Here is a 16821-nt window from a genome sequence, read left to right as displayed (position 1 = left end):
GTTGGCAAGGCTAGTCTTGAACTCCTGACCTCAGCCTCAGCCTCAGCCTCCTGAAGTGCTAAGATTACAGGCATGAGTCACCATGCCAGGCAAAAATTCAAAGAATTTTTGAAAGAGTAACTGTCAGTTTGCATAAGGAAAGCTACACTTAGCTTCAGTAAATTGTAAGAAGCAAATTCTTTATGCAGCAACCATCAATCTGAATTAAAGTAATACCAATTAAATAAATAAATAATAAAACAATAAATAAAGTAATACCTGAAATACCTTACATTAATATCATTTTGCTTACTTCTGGATTATAGCACATCAATGATTCTGCTCCTGAAGTCAGAGATGCCGCATTTGAAGCATTGGGTACTGCTTTGAAAGTGGTTGGTGAGAAAGCAGTAAACCCATTCTTAGCTGATGTGGACAAACTCAAGCTTGATAAGGTAGGTTAGTTAGTTAGTAATGGATTGTACTGAAATTGGACAACAGTCCTGTCTCTTTGCATCATGGCTTTGTCTCTTAGCAATTAGAGAGTACTGGTATTCTTTTGATCAGGATTTTTAAATTTTTTTTAAAATTGCCATTTATAGAAGGAAAGAAATGCATAATTGAAACAAGTTTTGGAGGATGCTTTCTACTACTTTGGTCTTAATTTCATCTGTTCTGTTTTATTAAGAAAAAAAATACTGACTTCATCTCAGGAAATGTATTTCATTCTCCACTGGTAGCTCAGACCTAGAGTTTGAAAACATAGCTTTTGTAATTTAAGTTTCATTCTAGGCTATGATGGTGATAATAGTAGAAATATCTTTCAAATTATAAGCAAAAAAATGCTAAGTTACCAATTCGTAGAAAAGACGGAAGCAGTTCTGTGAGATAAATTTATTTCTAAAATCCGTAAAATTACCTTTCTATGTGTGAAGACTTCCATTAAAAATGTGCTCATGTTAAGTTTATTGTATTTCTAACTTGTAAAGAAATAAAATGTAAGATTAATATCTTACATAGGCCCATCTATTGCCAAGAAAGTGTGGATAATTTATCTTTGTTGAGAAGGAAATGTTTTCTCTGAATTTTTGTGTGTGTGTGTGGCAACGGAGTCTTACTCTGTTGCCCAGGCTGGAGTGCAGTGGCACAATCTCAGCTCACTGCAACCTCTGCCTCCTGGGTTCAAACGATTCTTGTGCCTCAGCCTCCCAAGTAGCTGGGATATAGGCACCCACCACCATGCCCAGCTAATTTTTTTGTATTTTTTGTAGAGGCAGGGTTTTACCAGGTAGGCCAGGCTGGTCTCAAACCTCTGACCTCAAGTGATCCACCCACCTTGGCCTCCCAAAGTATTGGGATTACAGGCATGAACCACCTCGCCTGGCCATTTCTCTGAATTCTTATATTTAGTTGTGGTTTAGAAATATAGTAATGTAGTGGTTGTGTTTTTCAAAGTTAAGCTTACTGATATTCATCTCACTTTCACTCTCCAGATCAAAGAATGTTCAGAAAAGGTAGAACTGATACATGGTAAGAAATCTGGACTAGCTGCTGATAAGAAGGAATTCAAACCTGTGCCTGGAAGGACTGCTGCTTCAGGAGCTACAGGAGATAAGGACACAAAGGACATTTCCGCACCCAAACCAGGACCTCTAAAAAAGGCACCTGCTGCTAAGGTTAATAGATGATTTAAAAATAGAATTTAGTAAGGAAGGGTCCAAGTCTCAGGTTCATGGCTGTTCCTCTAAAATTATTTCGTTTGAGAAATGAATTCATTGGCCACATTGAGAATACAGCAGAAAATCTGTTAATGAAGATAGGATATTCCAGCAATAAATTTGGCGATTTGAAGAATTTGATAGAGATGAAAATGGTAGCAAAGGTATGGAAGTGTGTTTTGTCAATTTAACATAAAATTTACTATCTTAACTATTTCTAATGTGCAGTTCAGTAATACTCAATGTGTTTATAATGTTGTGCAATGTCGCCACCATCCATCGCCAAATGCTTTTCATGGTTTAACATTGAGACTCTATTATTTAAATTACCTCCCATTCTCACCCTCTCCCATCCCCTTTTTTCTGCTTCTATGAATTTGACTACTTTGTTTTTATTTTTTATATTTTTTTAGAGATAAGGTCTCTCTCTGTTGTCCAAGCTGGAGGGGAGTGGTACGATTATAGCTCACTGTAACTTGGAACTCCCAGGATCAAGTGGTCCTCCCCATTCAGCCTCCCAAGTAGCTAGAACTACAGGGACTTGCCACCATACCCAGCTGATTTAAAAAAAATTTTTATAGAGACAGGGCCTCGCTGTGTTGTCCAAACTAGTCTTGAACTCCTGGCCACAGGTGATCCTCCTGCCTTGGCCTCCCAAAGTGCTAGGTATAGACTCAGAAGTGAAATTGTTGGATCATATGATAATTCTATGTTTAGTTTTTTAAGGAGCCACCACGCTATTTTTTTATAACACCTATACACCATTTTACGTTTCTACCAATAGTGCACAAAGGTTCTAATTTCTTTATATCCTTGCTAATAACTCCACATCCTTGCTAATGGGTGTGAGGTGCTATTGTAGTTTTGATTTGCATTTCCCAGATGATTAGTGTTGTTGAGCATTTTTTGTTTTAAATTTTAATTTTGGTTTTTGAGACAGTGTCTTGCTATGTCTCCCAGACTGGAGTGCAGTGGTGCAATCATAGCTCACTGAAACCTTGAACTCTTAGGCTCAAGTAATCCTCCCAGACTGCTGAGGTTACAGGCATGAGCCACTTAACCTGGCCTTGAGCATATTTTCATGTGCAGTTGGCAAGCTGTAGATCTTTGGAAAAATATCTACCCAAGTCCTTTGCCCATTTTAGAATTGGGTTGTTTTGAGACAAGGTCTCTCTCTGTTGCCCTGGCTGGAGTGCAGGCAGTCCTCCTACCCCAGCCTTTCAAGTAGCTGGGACCACAGGCATGTGCCACCACACACAGCTGAGTTTTTATTTTTAAATTTTTTTATAGAGACAGGGGTTTCACTGTGTTGCCCAGGCTAGTCTCAAACTCCTAGGCTCAATGAATCCTCCCGCCTCGGCCTCCCAAACTTTTGGGATCACAAACGTGAGCCACCTCACCCAGCCTCATGATGCTTTTGCCCTCTTTTTTGTTCTAAAGATTTTATAGTTTTAGGTCTTACATTTATGTCTATTTTGACTTAATTATTATGTACAGTATCCAACTTCATTCTTTTTGCATGTGGATATTTAGTTTTCCCAGCACCATTTGTTGAATAGACTGTCCTTTGCCCATTGAACAGTCTTGGTACCCTTGTCAAAAATCATTTTACTGCATATGCAAGGGAAGACTTTTTTTTTTTTTTTCCTGAGGCGGAGTCTTGCTCTGTTGCACAGGCTGGAGTGCAGTGGCATGATCTTGGCTCACTGCAGCCTCTGAATTCTGGGTTCAAGAGATTCTTTTGTCTCACCCTTCCAAGTAGCTGGGATTACAGACACCTGCCACCATGCCCAGCTAATTTTTTTTTTTTTTGAGACAGAGTTTCACTCTTGTTGCTCAGGCTGGAGTGGAATGGCATGGTCTCGGTCCACCACAACCTCCACCTCCCATGTTCAAATGATCCTCCTGCCTCAGCCTCCCAAGTACCTGAGATTACAGGCATGAGCCACCACATCTGGCTGATTTTGTATTTTTAGTAGAGAAGCATGGCACCATGCCCGGCTAATTTTTGTATTTTTAGTAGAGATGGGGTTTCGCCATGTTGATCAGGCTGGTCTCGAACTCCTGACCTCGTGATCTGCCTGCCTCAGCCTCCCAAAGTGCTGGGATTACACATGTGAACCACTGCGCCCAGCCCCATTATCGTATTTGAGTCTCGCAAGCACCATGCAAGCACAGGCATCTCTATTTCTAGTTCACAGATGAGAAAACTGAGCCCAGATGAGTTAAATAACACCATGCTGACTCACACTAGCAAGCAGAGAGACTGGAGTCCAAACCTAGGTTTTCAGAATTTAAAGCCATACTATATCCCTTTAGATTTTTTGGAAACTGATAAGCTCTAAAGCACTGTGCAAATACAAGGAACTGCTTTAAGTGTGTTTGCACAAGCTGTTCATACACTAGACGGATGTCACAAATGCACGAATTTCTATTACTTTATTCCAGTGATTCCAGCACTTGATTCTTTCTAAAGCAAATCTATGTCCATAGCCGCATTTGTAGGGTTTCTCTATATTGGTCAGGCTGGTCTTGAACTCCTGACCTCAGGTGATCCGCCTGCCTCGGCCTCCCAAAGTGCTGAGATTACAGGTGTGAGCCACCACGCCTGGCCAATTTTTTTCTATTTTTACTAGAGATGGGGTTTCGCCATGTTAGCCAGGCTGATCTTGAACTCCTGACCTCAGTTGATCTGCCTACCTCAGCCTCCCAACGTGCTAGAATTACAGGCATGAGCCATCACGCCTGACTGGGAGGGGAGTATATTTTAAAGGATCAGAAAGTATCATTAAATAATGAAATAAAATGTGGCAACACATTTAACATTAATAACTAGTAATACTAACTTGGTCATTTTACTAATAATGCTGATGGATCACGTCACTGAGTCTCCATGCCGTCCAGGTCTTTCACCTTTGTACATTGTAGAGTGGAGCAAATGCCCAGTGGCATTCATGGCATCCTTTTAATGAACCCATATCCTGTAGATTCTCTTAAGTGTTAGAGTTATCTGCTGCAGATGCAAAAAGTTTAACTTTCCTTCCCCATGCCAGCCCCATCTTGAACCACTTAGAATGGATTTAGGGGAAGAGAACTGATACTTAGTGAGCATCATCTTGTGAAGCACTTTGCCTTTATAATGTCATTTAATCATTATAACAACTCTTGAGGTAGGTGTTCATTATCCTTGTTTTTCCAAAAAATGAAACTAAGACTCAGTGAGTTTGTGTCCTACACGTGATCTGATATTTTTATTGTTCATTTGTTTGTTTGCTGTCTCCTCACATCATATTGTAAGCTTTTAAAGGATAGAGATCTTGTCACTGCTTGATCCTCTGTAATAGTTTCTGGCATATAGTAGGCACTGGGCAAATGTTCGTGGAATACATAGAGTGGCAGAACTGGTATTTATCCAAAGTATCTCTAGTTACAGACTCTGTACTTTTTTTTCATGTTATGCTCTTTCCTCGGCATTCTGTTTTCTCCTTTCTCACTGGTTCCTATTTCTCTGGACGGTGACCAGGACCCAAAACTTTAAAACATGTGTCCAGATTTTCTTATTATAACCCACTTTCCTCTTACCTCTTTAAACACTTCCATGTTCATGCTGGCTGACCTTCTCTTATGAGAAATTCTCTTAAAAATTAAAATGGTGGGAGCAACCTCCTTCTATTCCCATTTTGAAAAGAGTAGGACAATATCAGCACCTAAGCCACTGAGCCAGCTAGCATGTAGAATGATAAATCGGTCTTGTTTGTTTTTTTGTGTCTTTTTTGGGGGAGGGAAATGGAGTTTCCCTTTGTCGCCCAAGCTTGAGTGTGGTGGCACGATTTTAGCTCACTGCAACCTCTGCCTCCCGGTTTCAAGTGATTCTCTTGCTTCAGCCTCCCAAGTACCTGGGATTATAGGTGCTGCCACCACACCTGGCTAATTTTTGTATTTTTGGTGGAGACAAGGTTTCACCAGGCTGGTCTAGAGCTCCTGACCTCAAATGATCCACCTGCCTCAGACTCTCGAAGTGCTGGTATTACAGGCATAAGCCACCATCCCCAGCCTCAATAAATCTGTCAGTTAATAAATAAAAATTTATGTCTGTTGACTGGGCATGGTGGCTCACACCTGTAATCCCAGCACTTTGGGAGGCTGAGGCGGGCAGATCACGAGGTCAAGAGAGCGAGACCATCCTGGCCATCATGGTGAAACCCCATCTCTACTAAAAATATAAAAATCAGCTGGGCGTGGTGCTGTGCACCTATAGTCCCAGCTGCTCGGGAGGCTGAGGTAGGAGAAGTACTTGAACCTGGGAGATGGAGGTTATCGTGCCACTGCACTCCAGCCTGGTAACAGAGTGAGACTTTGTCTCAAAAAAAAATTTATGCTGTTAACAACAACAAAAAGAATAGTAGGAGATTTGTTATTTGAAGTATCTCTCTTTGTAGAGAATGCTATTTACAGAGAAGGATCCAGAAGAAGTATTCTAGTTAACTAATTTAAAGAGTAAAGAATTTTCCATTTTTAGGGTTAGAATGCAAATCCCTTTATGGAGTTATTACTATGAACCAGCAAAACCATACTGTCGACATGACATGGCAAGCGTTACAGGTTTCCATTTAGTTTAAACACTTAGCATCCTCAGTTTTGCTAACTGCAACTTAAAATATTGGAATATATTAAAGATAACATTGGTTTCAGAACAGGTCTGGATGTTGAAGACTAATTTGGTCCTCTGTCATTGTATCTTTTCTTTTTAGGTTTTGGGTATTTCATAACACATATCCAAAATAGGTAGAAGGAACAATGTGAATGATGATGTATGTTGCCATAATATAGTTATTACCATTTACTGTGTACCTTGTGATATACTATTTTCTTGTGACTTTCCCCCACCCATACATATTCTGCTTTTGTATCTTGGGACTTTTCAAAACTGGAGTGGAATGAATTTATTTATTTATTTTGAGATAGGGTCTCACTCTGTCCCACAGGCCAGAGTACAATGGCACGATCATGGCTCACTGCAGCCTCAACCCCTAGGCTTAAGCAGCCCTCCCACCTCAGCCTCCCAAGTAGCTGATAGTCATACACCAACACATCTGACTAATTTTTTCATATTTTTTGTAGAGATAGAGTTTTGCCATACTGCCCAGGCTGGTCTCAAACTCCTGCGCTCAAAGGATCCTCAGCCTCCCAGAGTGCTGGGATTACAAGTGTGAACTACCACACTCAGCTACATGGGAAGCTGAGGTGAGAGGATCGCTTAATTCCAGGAGGTCGAGGCTATAGTGAGCTGTGATCAGGCCACTACACTCCAGCTTGGATGACAGAGCAAGACTCTGTCTCAAAACAACAAACCAAAAAAAAAAACACAAATGTTAAAAAAAAATAAAGGCATCAGGATGTCATTCTCAAATTAATTTATAAATGTAGTATAATTTCAGGCCATGACTTTTGTTTCATTTATCTCATTAATTCTGAATTCGAGTTTTTAATATGAGGTCTACAGATTACCCCATGGGTGGTCTTCAGGGGTTCTGTCTGACTTTGAAACTGCTAAATTTTGTAGGTACAAAAATATTTATTTTAGGGTAATCCCTCATTGTAATCAATTTTTAAGGGAGTGTGTGACTCAATAAAAGTTTAAAAACCACTGTTTTAAGCTGGTGCAGTGATTCATGGTTGTAATCTAGCAGTTTGGGAGGCCAAGGTGGGAGGATCACTTCAGACCAGGCATTCGAGACTAGCCTGGGTAACATGGTAAAATCCTGTCTCTACACAAAAAAAAAAAACAAAACATTTTTTAATTAGCCAGTCACAGTAGCACATGCCTGTGGTCCCAGCTACAGAATAGGCTAAGACCGGAAGGAAGATGGCTTGAGCCCAGGAGGTTGAGCCTGTAGTGAGCCATGCTTATGCAACTGCAATCCAGTCTCAATAACAAAATGAGAAACTGTCTTTAAAAAAAAAGAAAACTCCACTATTTTAAATCCATAAGTGGTTTAATTTTTATTTTTTAAATTGTTTTTAGGCTGGTGGGCCACCAAAGAAGGGGAAACCAGCTGCACAAGGAGGCTCAGGGAGCACTGGAACCAAGAACAAGAAAGGACTGGAGACCAAAGAAATAGTGGAGCCTGAGCTCTCGGTTAGTATTACCCGCTGAGCCTGGAACTCGTTAACCATGCAAAGTGAGACCTAGGAGAAGATTGGAGTTCTTTGCTGGATTCTACAACATACAGTTAATTGATATTTTTAGCTTATTGAAACCACCGTGGAAAATCTCCTTTGTCGTAGTATAACAGAATCCTCAGAAACTATCGCATACCTATGGGAGTATTCTTTTAGTTTTGGCTAGATTCTGTTTACATTTTTATCATCTGTTCCCTTAAGCAATTCCTAATTCTAATTTGTGTTTGTATTTTACAGATAGAAGTATGTGAAGAAAAAGCTTCAACTGTCCTTCCCCCTACCTGTATACAGCTTCTTGACAGCAGCAACTGGAAAGAAAGGCTGGCTTGTATGGAAGAATTCCAGAAGGTAGTGCATAGGAATGAATTGAGTGTGAAAGAAAATTAGATTTTATGGAAGCAGTGAAATTGACAAATGAAGGATTTGTCCTAATTGCTGTGTTTTATAACCAGTGAACACATTTCATGGCATTAAACATAAGGTGGGACTTTTTGTTTCTTGTAGTAGTTGTATAGTGTTTGCTATCTTTAAACATCAGTATTCTATGGCCTCTATAAGCTCATGATTTAATACTTAGGAAAATTAGATTCTTATTCTGAATTGTAAGGCTTAGATTATTATTATTTTTTTTTTTTTAGAAGGAATCTTGCTCGGTCATCCAGGTTGGAGTGCAGTGGCGCAAATATCAGTTCACTGCAACCTCTGCCTCCCAGGTTCAAGTGATTCTCCTGCCTCAGCCTCCCGAGTAGCTGGTATTACAGGCACTGCCACCATGCCTGGCTAATTTTTTGTATTTTTAGTAGAGACAAGGTTTCACCGTGTTCATGAGGATGGTCTCAATCTCCTGATCTCATGATCTACCACCTCGGCCTCCCAAAGTGCTGGGATTACAGGCGTGACCCACCGTGCCCAGCCAGATTAATTTTTTAATTATGGTACTTGCTCATAAACTTCCTAGGCAAATAGGTCTCTCTACCTAAACCACCCTTCATCCGGTTTTTTTTTTTTCCCGTTTATCATAATGGTTCTTTGGTAGAATGAACATTATCCATTGGTATGAAAACCTCTCAAAAACCAGTATTGGAAAGGAGCATGGCAATTCATTTTGGCAAATACTGGGTAATTCTAATGAGGAAGGGTAAGGAGAAACTGCAAGAGCGCTGGAACTTAAGGCAGACACCTTCCAGTCCTGCATCTGCTGCTCATTGGGTTTAGATCTGAGTTTGTGCATCTTTGATATTTAATACTTTAGAACTTCAAATCTATTCTGCTTTCATGTCTTTAGGAAAATCAAGTAAGAGAAAATAGGTATAAGCAGTTTCTGCCACACACTAGCAAATGAAAACTTATTATTTTACATGGAGCAAACTATTTGTGAATTTCTGAAATGTGAGATAGTTTCATTGATACTAATTTAACAGCCATATACCAAGCCATACATAAGAAATGAAGCATTATAGACATAAACCCACAAAGAAATAAAGCAACAGCAGAGACTGTGTAAGCTCTCTCAGTAACCCTCCTCAGTTCTATTCCAGGCCTTCCTTCAGAGGTAACTGCTTACTTGACTTTGGTATTTACTCTTCCTTTGGAACTAACCTTTAACACTCATATTCTCTTATTTTACTTCAAGGCTGTTGAGCTAATGGACCGAACTGAAATGCCATGCCAGGCATTAGTGAGGATGCTAGCCAAGAAACCTGGATGGAAAGAAACTAATTTTCAGGTATTTTAAAATGTGAGATTTAATGTCTTTTATTGAAGTAATTTACATTACATCATCCTTTGGAGTAATACAGCGGTATAGTTTTGGTAATGATTTTTAATCAACAATGGAGTGTGTGCATTTTGATTGAACACATAACTACAGTTGACTCTTGAACAATGTGGAGGTTAGTGGCACTATCCCTTGTACAGTTGAAACTTCACATATAACTCTGGATTCCCCAAGAACTTAACTACTAATAGCCTACTGTTGCCAGAAACCTTATTGATAGCATTGTCAATTAACACATATTTTGTATGTTATATGTATTGTATGTTCTTTTTTCCTTTTTTCTTTTATTACATTGTAACATATAATATATTGTATATTCTTACAATAAAGTAAGCTAAAGAAAAAATGCGATTAAGAAAATCCTAAGGAAAAGAAAACATTTACAACTTATTAAGTGGCAATGGATCATCATAAAGGTCTTCAATTCTCATCATCTTCATGTTGAATAGGCTGAGAAGGAGAGAGTAAGAGAAAGGGTTTGTCTGGGTGTTTCAGGAGTAGCAGAGGCAGAAGAAAATTCATGCATAAGTGGATCTTTGCATTTCAAATCCATGTTGTCCAAGGATCAACTGTATAACTTTATATAATTAGGGATTTATATATGTATAATATGTAAATTTATATACATGTACATATAATTTGTATAATTTAGATATATGTATTTTTTTCTTCTCATTTTTAGGCCTAAATGGTTTCTAGTCTAATCTTTACATATTCAAGGGAGGAATAAACAGTGAGATAGCTTTTTTATTTGATGGAATAAAAAATAAGTGCAGTCCTTAAATTGCCAATGAAAATCTACCAAATGATTAATTTTATATCCTCATTAACTAATAATAGAGCTCAAATTTAGCAGTACCAAGTTATTAGGCTAAGCAGTAAGTATAGGAAAGTGGTATAGGAAGGTAAATGAGGAAAAGTTTCTCTCTCTTTTTCTAGATGTATATAAAATAGACCTTGACCAGACACGGTGGCTCACACCTGTAATCCCAGCACTTTGGGAGCTGGAGATGGGTGGATCACCTGAGGTCAGGAGATCAAGACCATTCTGGCCAACATAGTGAAACCCTGTCTACTAAAAATACAAAAATTAGCCAGGCATGGTGGTAGGTGCCTGTAATCCCAGCTACTCAAGAGGCTGAAGCAGGAGAATCACTTGAACCTGGGAGGTAGAGGTTTAACAAGACAAAAAAAAACAAACAAAAAAAAGGCCTCATGATAAACAAACTTGAAATGTGTCAGGTTTATTTTTGGCATCTTGCTAGTCTCCTTTTGGTTTCTCTTCTGCTGCCACCTTGTTTTCCCTCTAGGATGTTTAGCTCCCTCATACACTGTGTTTCCCTTAGATTCTGTTACATAGCACCTTATCTGTATAGGCCAGCTCCACAAAGCCTAAACATTCTAAGAGATTCCTGAGGTGCCTCCCCCCTGCCCTTTTCTTTTCTTTCTTTCTTTTTTTTTTTTTTTGGAGAAAGGACTTCACTCTGCTGTCCAGGCTGGAGTGTGGTGGTGCAGACATGGCTCACTGCAGCGTTGACATCCCAGGCTTGGCTGGGTGTGGTGGCTCATGCCTGTAATCCCAGCACTTTGGGAGGCTAAGGCAAGTGAATCACTTGAAGCCAAGAGTTCAAGACCAACCTGGCCAACATGGTGAAACCCTGTCTCTACTAAAAATACAAAAATTAGCTTGGCATGGTAGCACATACCTGCTACTCAAGAGATTGAGGCAGGAGAATCACTTGAACCGGGGAGGCAGAGGTTGCAGTGAGCCGAGGTCACATCATTTGCACTCCAGCCTGGGTGACAGAGAGAGACCCTGTCTCAAAACAAAACAAACAAAAAACCTTGCAGACATCCCAGACTCAAAAGATCCTCCCACTTCAGTCTCCCAAGTAGTTGGGACTACAGGTGTGCATCACTACACCTTGCTAATTTTTTTCTCTAATTCATAGACTCTCTCCTTGGTTAACTTAATGATAAGCTAACAACTTAGATAGATTTTCTTAAATACCTTGAAGCAATATAATATGTCTGCCAAGGGGTGTGTGTGTGTGTGTGTGTGTGTGTGTGTGTGTTGGGACATGCCAGAGATACTCAGGCACTTTACAGCTTACCTTAGACTTTTTAAGCAAGGTCTGAAGGTCAGTCAGAGATCTGAGATTAGGGCTATTTTCAGTCTTTCTTGGGCATACACACAGCCTTGAATATGCACACAACCTCCTAGATTGTCAGAGTCCTCTCTGGACATCTTATTCCCTAGATAGTTTTATGTTTTTGACTAAGCTGGTTTGCCCTGACTGGTATTGTGACCTTACACAGCTCTGATGTTAGATGTTAAACAGTTGCCACTCATTGTTTTCAGCAAAATCCCTGAGGATAGGGCTTTCCCACTGAGCTAGCTAGAGTCCCATCAAATAACAGGCTCTTCTAATGGAACTTTTCTAGGAAGCTGTCAGGTAAGACAGTACTTGGGGTAAAAACTTTTTGAGGAGATCCACACATAAGCTGTCCCCCCACCTGCAGAGCTCTAGGTTTTCACAGTTGCCATGTTTATAAGACTTCAAGTTTTGAAGGCTACTGTGGAGCTGAAAGAAAGGAACAAAGCAAGTTAAATCACCAGAAAACTCATTCTTCTTACTGAAATTCAGCAGCTTTTTAAAAAATGGTTCTTGTATTGTTACAAACCTTTTTAAAATTTTCAGAGTTGTGAAATAAGTTGATTTTGATTGTTTTTGCCAGTATTCTACGTTGCTTTTAAAGAAGATCAGTTTTTCAGAGGTATTGACTCCACAGTTGCAAAGTCCCACCCAAGAACATTTCTTTGGGTTGTTCTTTGGTTTGGGGTTTAAAAAATTTTTTTTTTAATTTTTATTTTTTCACATGCTGCTATGTCAAATTTTGGGGGTTTTTTCAGGCAAGGTCTTACTCTCTTGCCCAGACTAGAGTACAGTGGTGTGAACATGTCTCACTGCAGCCTCAGCCTCCTGGGTTTGAGTGATCCTCCCACTTCAGCCTCCCAAGTAGCCAGGACTACAGGTGAGGGCCATGACACCCAGCCAATTTTTGTACTTATAGAACTGGGGTCCCTCCATATTGATGAAGCTGTTCTTGAACTCCTGGGCTCAAGCAGTCCTCTCGCCTCAACTTCCCAAAGTGCTAGGATTGCAGGCATGAGGCAGGCAATAATCATATTTTAAAAGAGGATGTTTGTGTGGCCAGCACAGTGGCTCACACCTGTAATCGCGGCACTTGGGGAGGCTGAGGCGCTATCCACTTGAGATCCACTAGAGGTCGGGAAATCGAGACCAGCCTGGCCAACATGGTGAAACCTCATCTCTACTAAAAATATAAAAATTAGCTGGGCATGGTGGTGGGCACCTGTAAGTAATCCCAGCTATTCGGGAGGCTCAGGCATGAGAATCACTTGAACCTCAGCAACCTCTGCCTCCTGGGTTCTAGTGATTCTTGTGTGTGTGTGTGTGTGTGTGTGTGTGTGTGTGTGTGTGGGTTGTAGTATTTTTGTAGGCAGCGCTAGTAGTAATTCTCAGTTATGCAGTCAGTATAGTAATTTATTGTATATTTTAGGATGTGTATTCAGTACTAAATGCAAATAATCATAGGAGGAAAATACAAAAATTAAAATTTTCAATTTATAAACTTTCTCTATAATATTACTAGATAACATTTTGGAAAAGAGTAGCTTTTTTTCAAGCCTGTAATCCCAGCACTTTGGGAGGCCGAGGCGGGCAGATCACGAGGCCAAGAGAATGAGACCATCCTGGTCAACATGGTGAAAACCCCGTCTCTACTAAAAATACAAAAAATTATATGGGCACGGTGGCACGTGCCTGTAATCCCAGAGAACTGCCTGAACCCAGGAGGCGGAGGTTGCGGTGAGCCGAGATCGCGCCATTGCACGCCAGCCTGGGTAACAAGAGCAAAACTCCATCTCAAAAAAAAAAAAGAGTCGCTTTTTTTTCCCTCTCTTCATTGTCAGTTGAGTAACTGGTAACAATTAAAGGATAAAAATGCTGGGCAGGAGCTGTGGCTCACGCCTGTAATCCCAGCACTTTGGGAGGCTGAGGTGGGCAGATCACGAGGTCATGAGATAGAGACCATCCTGGCCAACACAGTGAAACCACATCTGTACTAAAAATACAAAAATTAGCTGGGCATGGTGGTATGTGCCTGTAGTCCCAGCTACTCGGGAGGCTGAGGCAGGAGAATCACTTGAACCCAGGAGGTAGAGGTTGCAGTGAGCCGAGATCACGCCACTGCACTTCTAGCCTAGTGACAGAATGAGACTCTGTCTCAAAAAGAATAAATAAAATAATTTTTAAAATATAAATAAAGGATAAACATTATTTTGTGTATTTGTTTAAAATGCTGATTTTACCTTAGTTGTGTTCTCAGTTGTCCCTAACCATGTCATATCTATTACATGCTATTCATACAAGTAAATAAATAAATGTCCTTGACTTGCTCATAACTTTATAATACTTATCCTTGTTCAGGTGATGCAAATGAAGCTTCACATAGTTGCTTTGATTGCCCAGAAGGGAAATTTTTCTAAAACATCAGCTCAGATTGTATTAGATGGCCTTGTGGACAAGATTGGAGATGTAAAATGTGGGAACAATGCAAAAGAAGCTATGACAGCAATAGCCGAAGCCTGTATGTTACCATGGACTGCTGAACAGGTTAGTGACACAGAACTCATTTCTTCAGTTTTCCCAGTTTTTTCTCCCCAGACTTTAAGCTTACTAATTAAACATCAGTTTTTATCTTCTCAAGTAAAATCTTTTTTAATACTGCATTTTTTTTTTAAGATGGATTCTCACTCTCGTACCTAGGCTGGAGTGCAGTGGCACAATCTCAGCTCACTGCAACCCTCCCAGGTTCAAGTGATTCTCTTGCTTCATCCTTCCACATAGCCGGGATTACAGGTACCTGCCACCACACCTGGCTAATTTTTGTATTTTTAGTAGAAACGGGATTTGAATATGTTAGCCAGGGTGGTCTTGAATTCCTGACCTCAGGTGATCCACCTGCCTTGGCCTCCCAAAGTGCTAGGATTACAGGCGTAAGCCACCACGTCCAGTTCTTTGATACTGCATTTTTATTTTTACCTTTAAAAATAATTTATTGCCTAGTGATGAAAATTTATCTTAGTCAAAAATATTCGGCGTATGCAGTGACTCACACCTGTAATCTCAGCACTTTGGTAAGCTGAGGCAGGAGGATGACTTGAGGACAGGAGTTTGAGACCAGCCTGGCCAACAAGGTGAAACCCTGTCTCTTCTAAAAGCACCAAAATTAGCCAGGCATGGTGGTGTGCACCTGTAATGCCAGCTACTAGGGAGGCTGAGGCAGGAGAAGTGAGCTGAGTTCACGCCACTGCACTCCAGCCTGGGCAATAAAGTGAGACTCTGTCTCAAAACAAAACAAAACAAAAATTCTATAGAAGGTGAGAGAGCCCAGGAGCTCGAGGCTGCAATGATTCATGATTGTGCCACTGTACTACAGGGTGACAGAACAAGACCCTGCTTCTTGAGACAAAAAAAAAAAAAAAAAAAAAAGACATTATAATGCTGAGTAATTGCTGAAAAGCTATAAACAGTCCAGAATGCTTTTAGTCCTATTGTCAGTCACCTCATTTTCTAGTGTAGGTTAACTCTTGTTCCTTAAGGCATGCTTGTTAGTTGTTTGAAAACTATGTTTAATGCACATCTCCCTTAATGTAGTGGTATATTTCTATAAGAAATATGAGATAAAACACAGATCTATTGTTTTCCCCCGTTCCAGGTTATGTCAATGGCTTTCTCACAAAAGAATCCCAAAAATCAGTCAGAAACTCTGAATTGGCTATCAAATGCCATAAAAGAATTTGGTTTTTCTGGGTAAGTCAGAATGAAATCAAGTGGAAAATAATTAAATGTTCTGTCAGTCTCTTAAGTCATGATTTGTCGTAGTTATTGCTGCTTACTTCTGAAGAGCTAGAGCTGGGTTGTCTCATTTATATAAAAGAAAATTACCTTTGTTCTCAAAGGTCAATATTGGCTTGTGTTCCTCCTGCCTTTTGATATTCACTGAAAGAGTTCTCTAAGTTATTTTTCCTGAAGCATTAATAGCTTTCCCATAGAAAATCAAGTTCCAAGGATTTCTAGTCAAATACATTAGGAAATTTCTGTATGTAATTACATTTGTTTGAATACCTATAGTGTGCTTTGGCGAATTAAATGCTCTCAGAAATCCTGCAATAGAAGAGCTTATTTTACTTTTTTAACTCACTGTTCCCCAACTTATTTGCATATAGAGCACAGCTGTTTATTTAAAACAAAACTTTATACAGTTTACTTTATTCAAAAAGCACGTTCTAAATCATAGTTCATTTGATTTAATTGTTATAAAAACTATGTGAGGGATTATGTTATCCTCACATGAGGATAACAGGCATAGAAAGTTTAAGTAATTTAGGCTGGTTATAGTTAGGAAAGTGACAAAACCAAGATTTTAATCCAGGCATTCTGCTTTGGAGAGAAAATGGTATAACTGCTGTACTGTGTTGCCTTCTCTGTGCCATGCTACATTTTGCAACATGCCTTTTAATATCTTGTAAAACAGTATTTTGAGTTCTACTGCTTGACAAAAACACTACTCTAGAAGTTACCATTCAAACAACAAAGAACTGTTTATTATGTTATCTGTGGTATTCTCCCATAGTTGAGGGTATTGTTATAATTTCTCTTAATTGTAGTCTTTGATATAACACAGCTTTCTTGGCATGTCACTTATAAAAGCCACATAAATATTTTCCTCTTTTTATATTATGTTCTTTCATTTATTCATTTATTAGACAATTACATATTGGCCACTACAAATGTTCCAATTGTTCGTTACAGTCCCTCAGAATACATCATGAACAAAATTAAATTTATTTTTCATGAGAGTTATAGTTAAGTAAAGAAAGATAGGTAATAAATAGTTAAAAAACACATATATATATGTATGTGTATATATGTGTGGCGTGTGTGTATGTGTGTGTGTGTGTGTATGCCAGGTGCAGTGGCTCACAACTGCAATCCTAGCAGTTTGGGAGGTGAGGCAGGTGGATTACCTGAGGTCAGGAGTTCGAGACCAGCCTGACCAACATGGAGAAACCCT

At 39.6% G+C, this 16821-nt stretch overlaps 1 protein-coding gene across 8 annotated transcripts in view; it reads left to right on the top strand.

Annotated features, from left to right (window-relative positions):
• The window catches only part of CKAP5 (cytoskeleton associated protein 5), a 111104-nt gene that overhangs the window by 47956 nt on the left and 46327 nt on the right, over nt 1–16821 (top strand). For all 8 annotated transcript variants that reach the window (XM_035262552.3, XM_035262550.3, XM_078340966.1 and 5 more), the window contains exons 12-18: nt 306–434; nt 1473–1655; nt 7723–7836; nt 8118–8228; nt 9514–9606; nt 14172–14357; nt 15463–15557. In XM_035262552.3, the coding sequence (XP_035118443.1) occupies nt 306–434; nt 1473–1655; nt 7723–7836; nt 8118–8228; nt 9514–9606; nt 14172–14357; nt 15463–15557 (911 nt within the window). The remainder of the gene's footprint in view (nt 1–305; nt 435–1472; nt 1656–7722; nt 7837–8117; nt 8229–9513; nt 9607–14171; nt 14358–15462; nt 15558–16821) is intronic.

Source organism: Callithrix jacchus, chromosome 10 (genome assembly GCF_049354715.1).
Source record: "Callithrix jacchus isolate 240 chromosome 10, calJac240_pri, whole genome shotgun sequence".
Taxonomy (NCBI): Eukaryota; Metazoa; Chordata; class Mammalia; order Primates; family Cebidae; genus Callithrix; species Callithrix jacchus.
The sequence above is the reverse complement of the archived record's forward strand: the minus strand, read 5'-3'. Positions and strand labels throughout refer to the sequence as shown.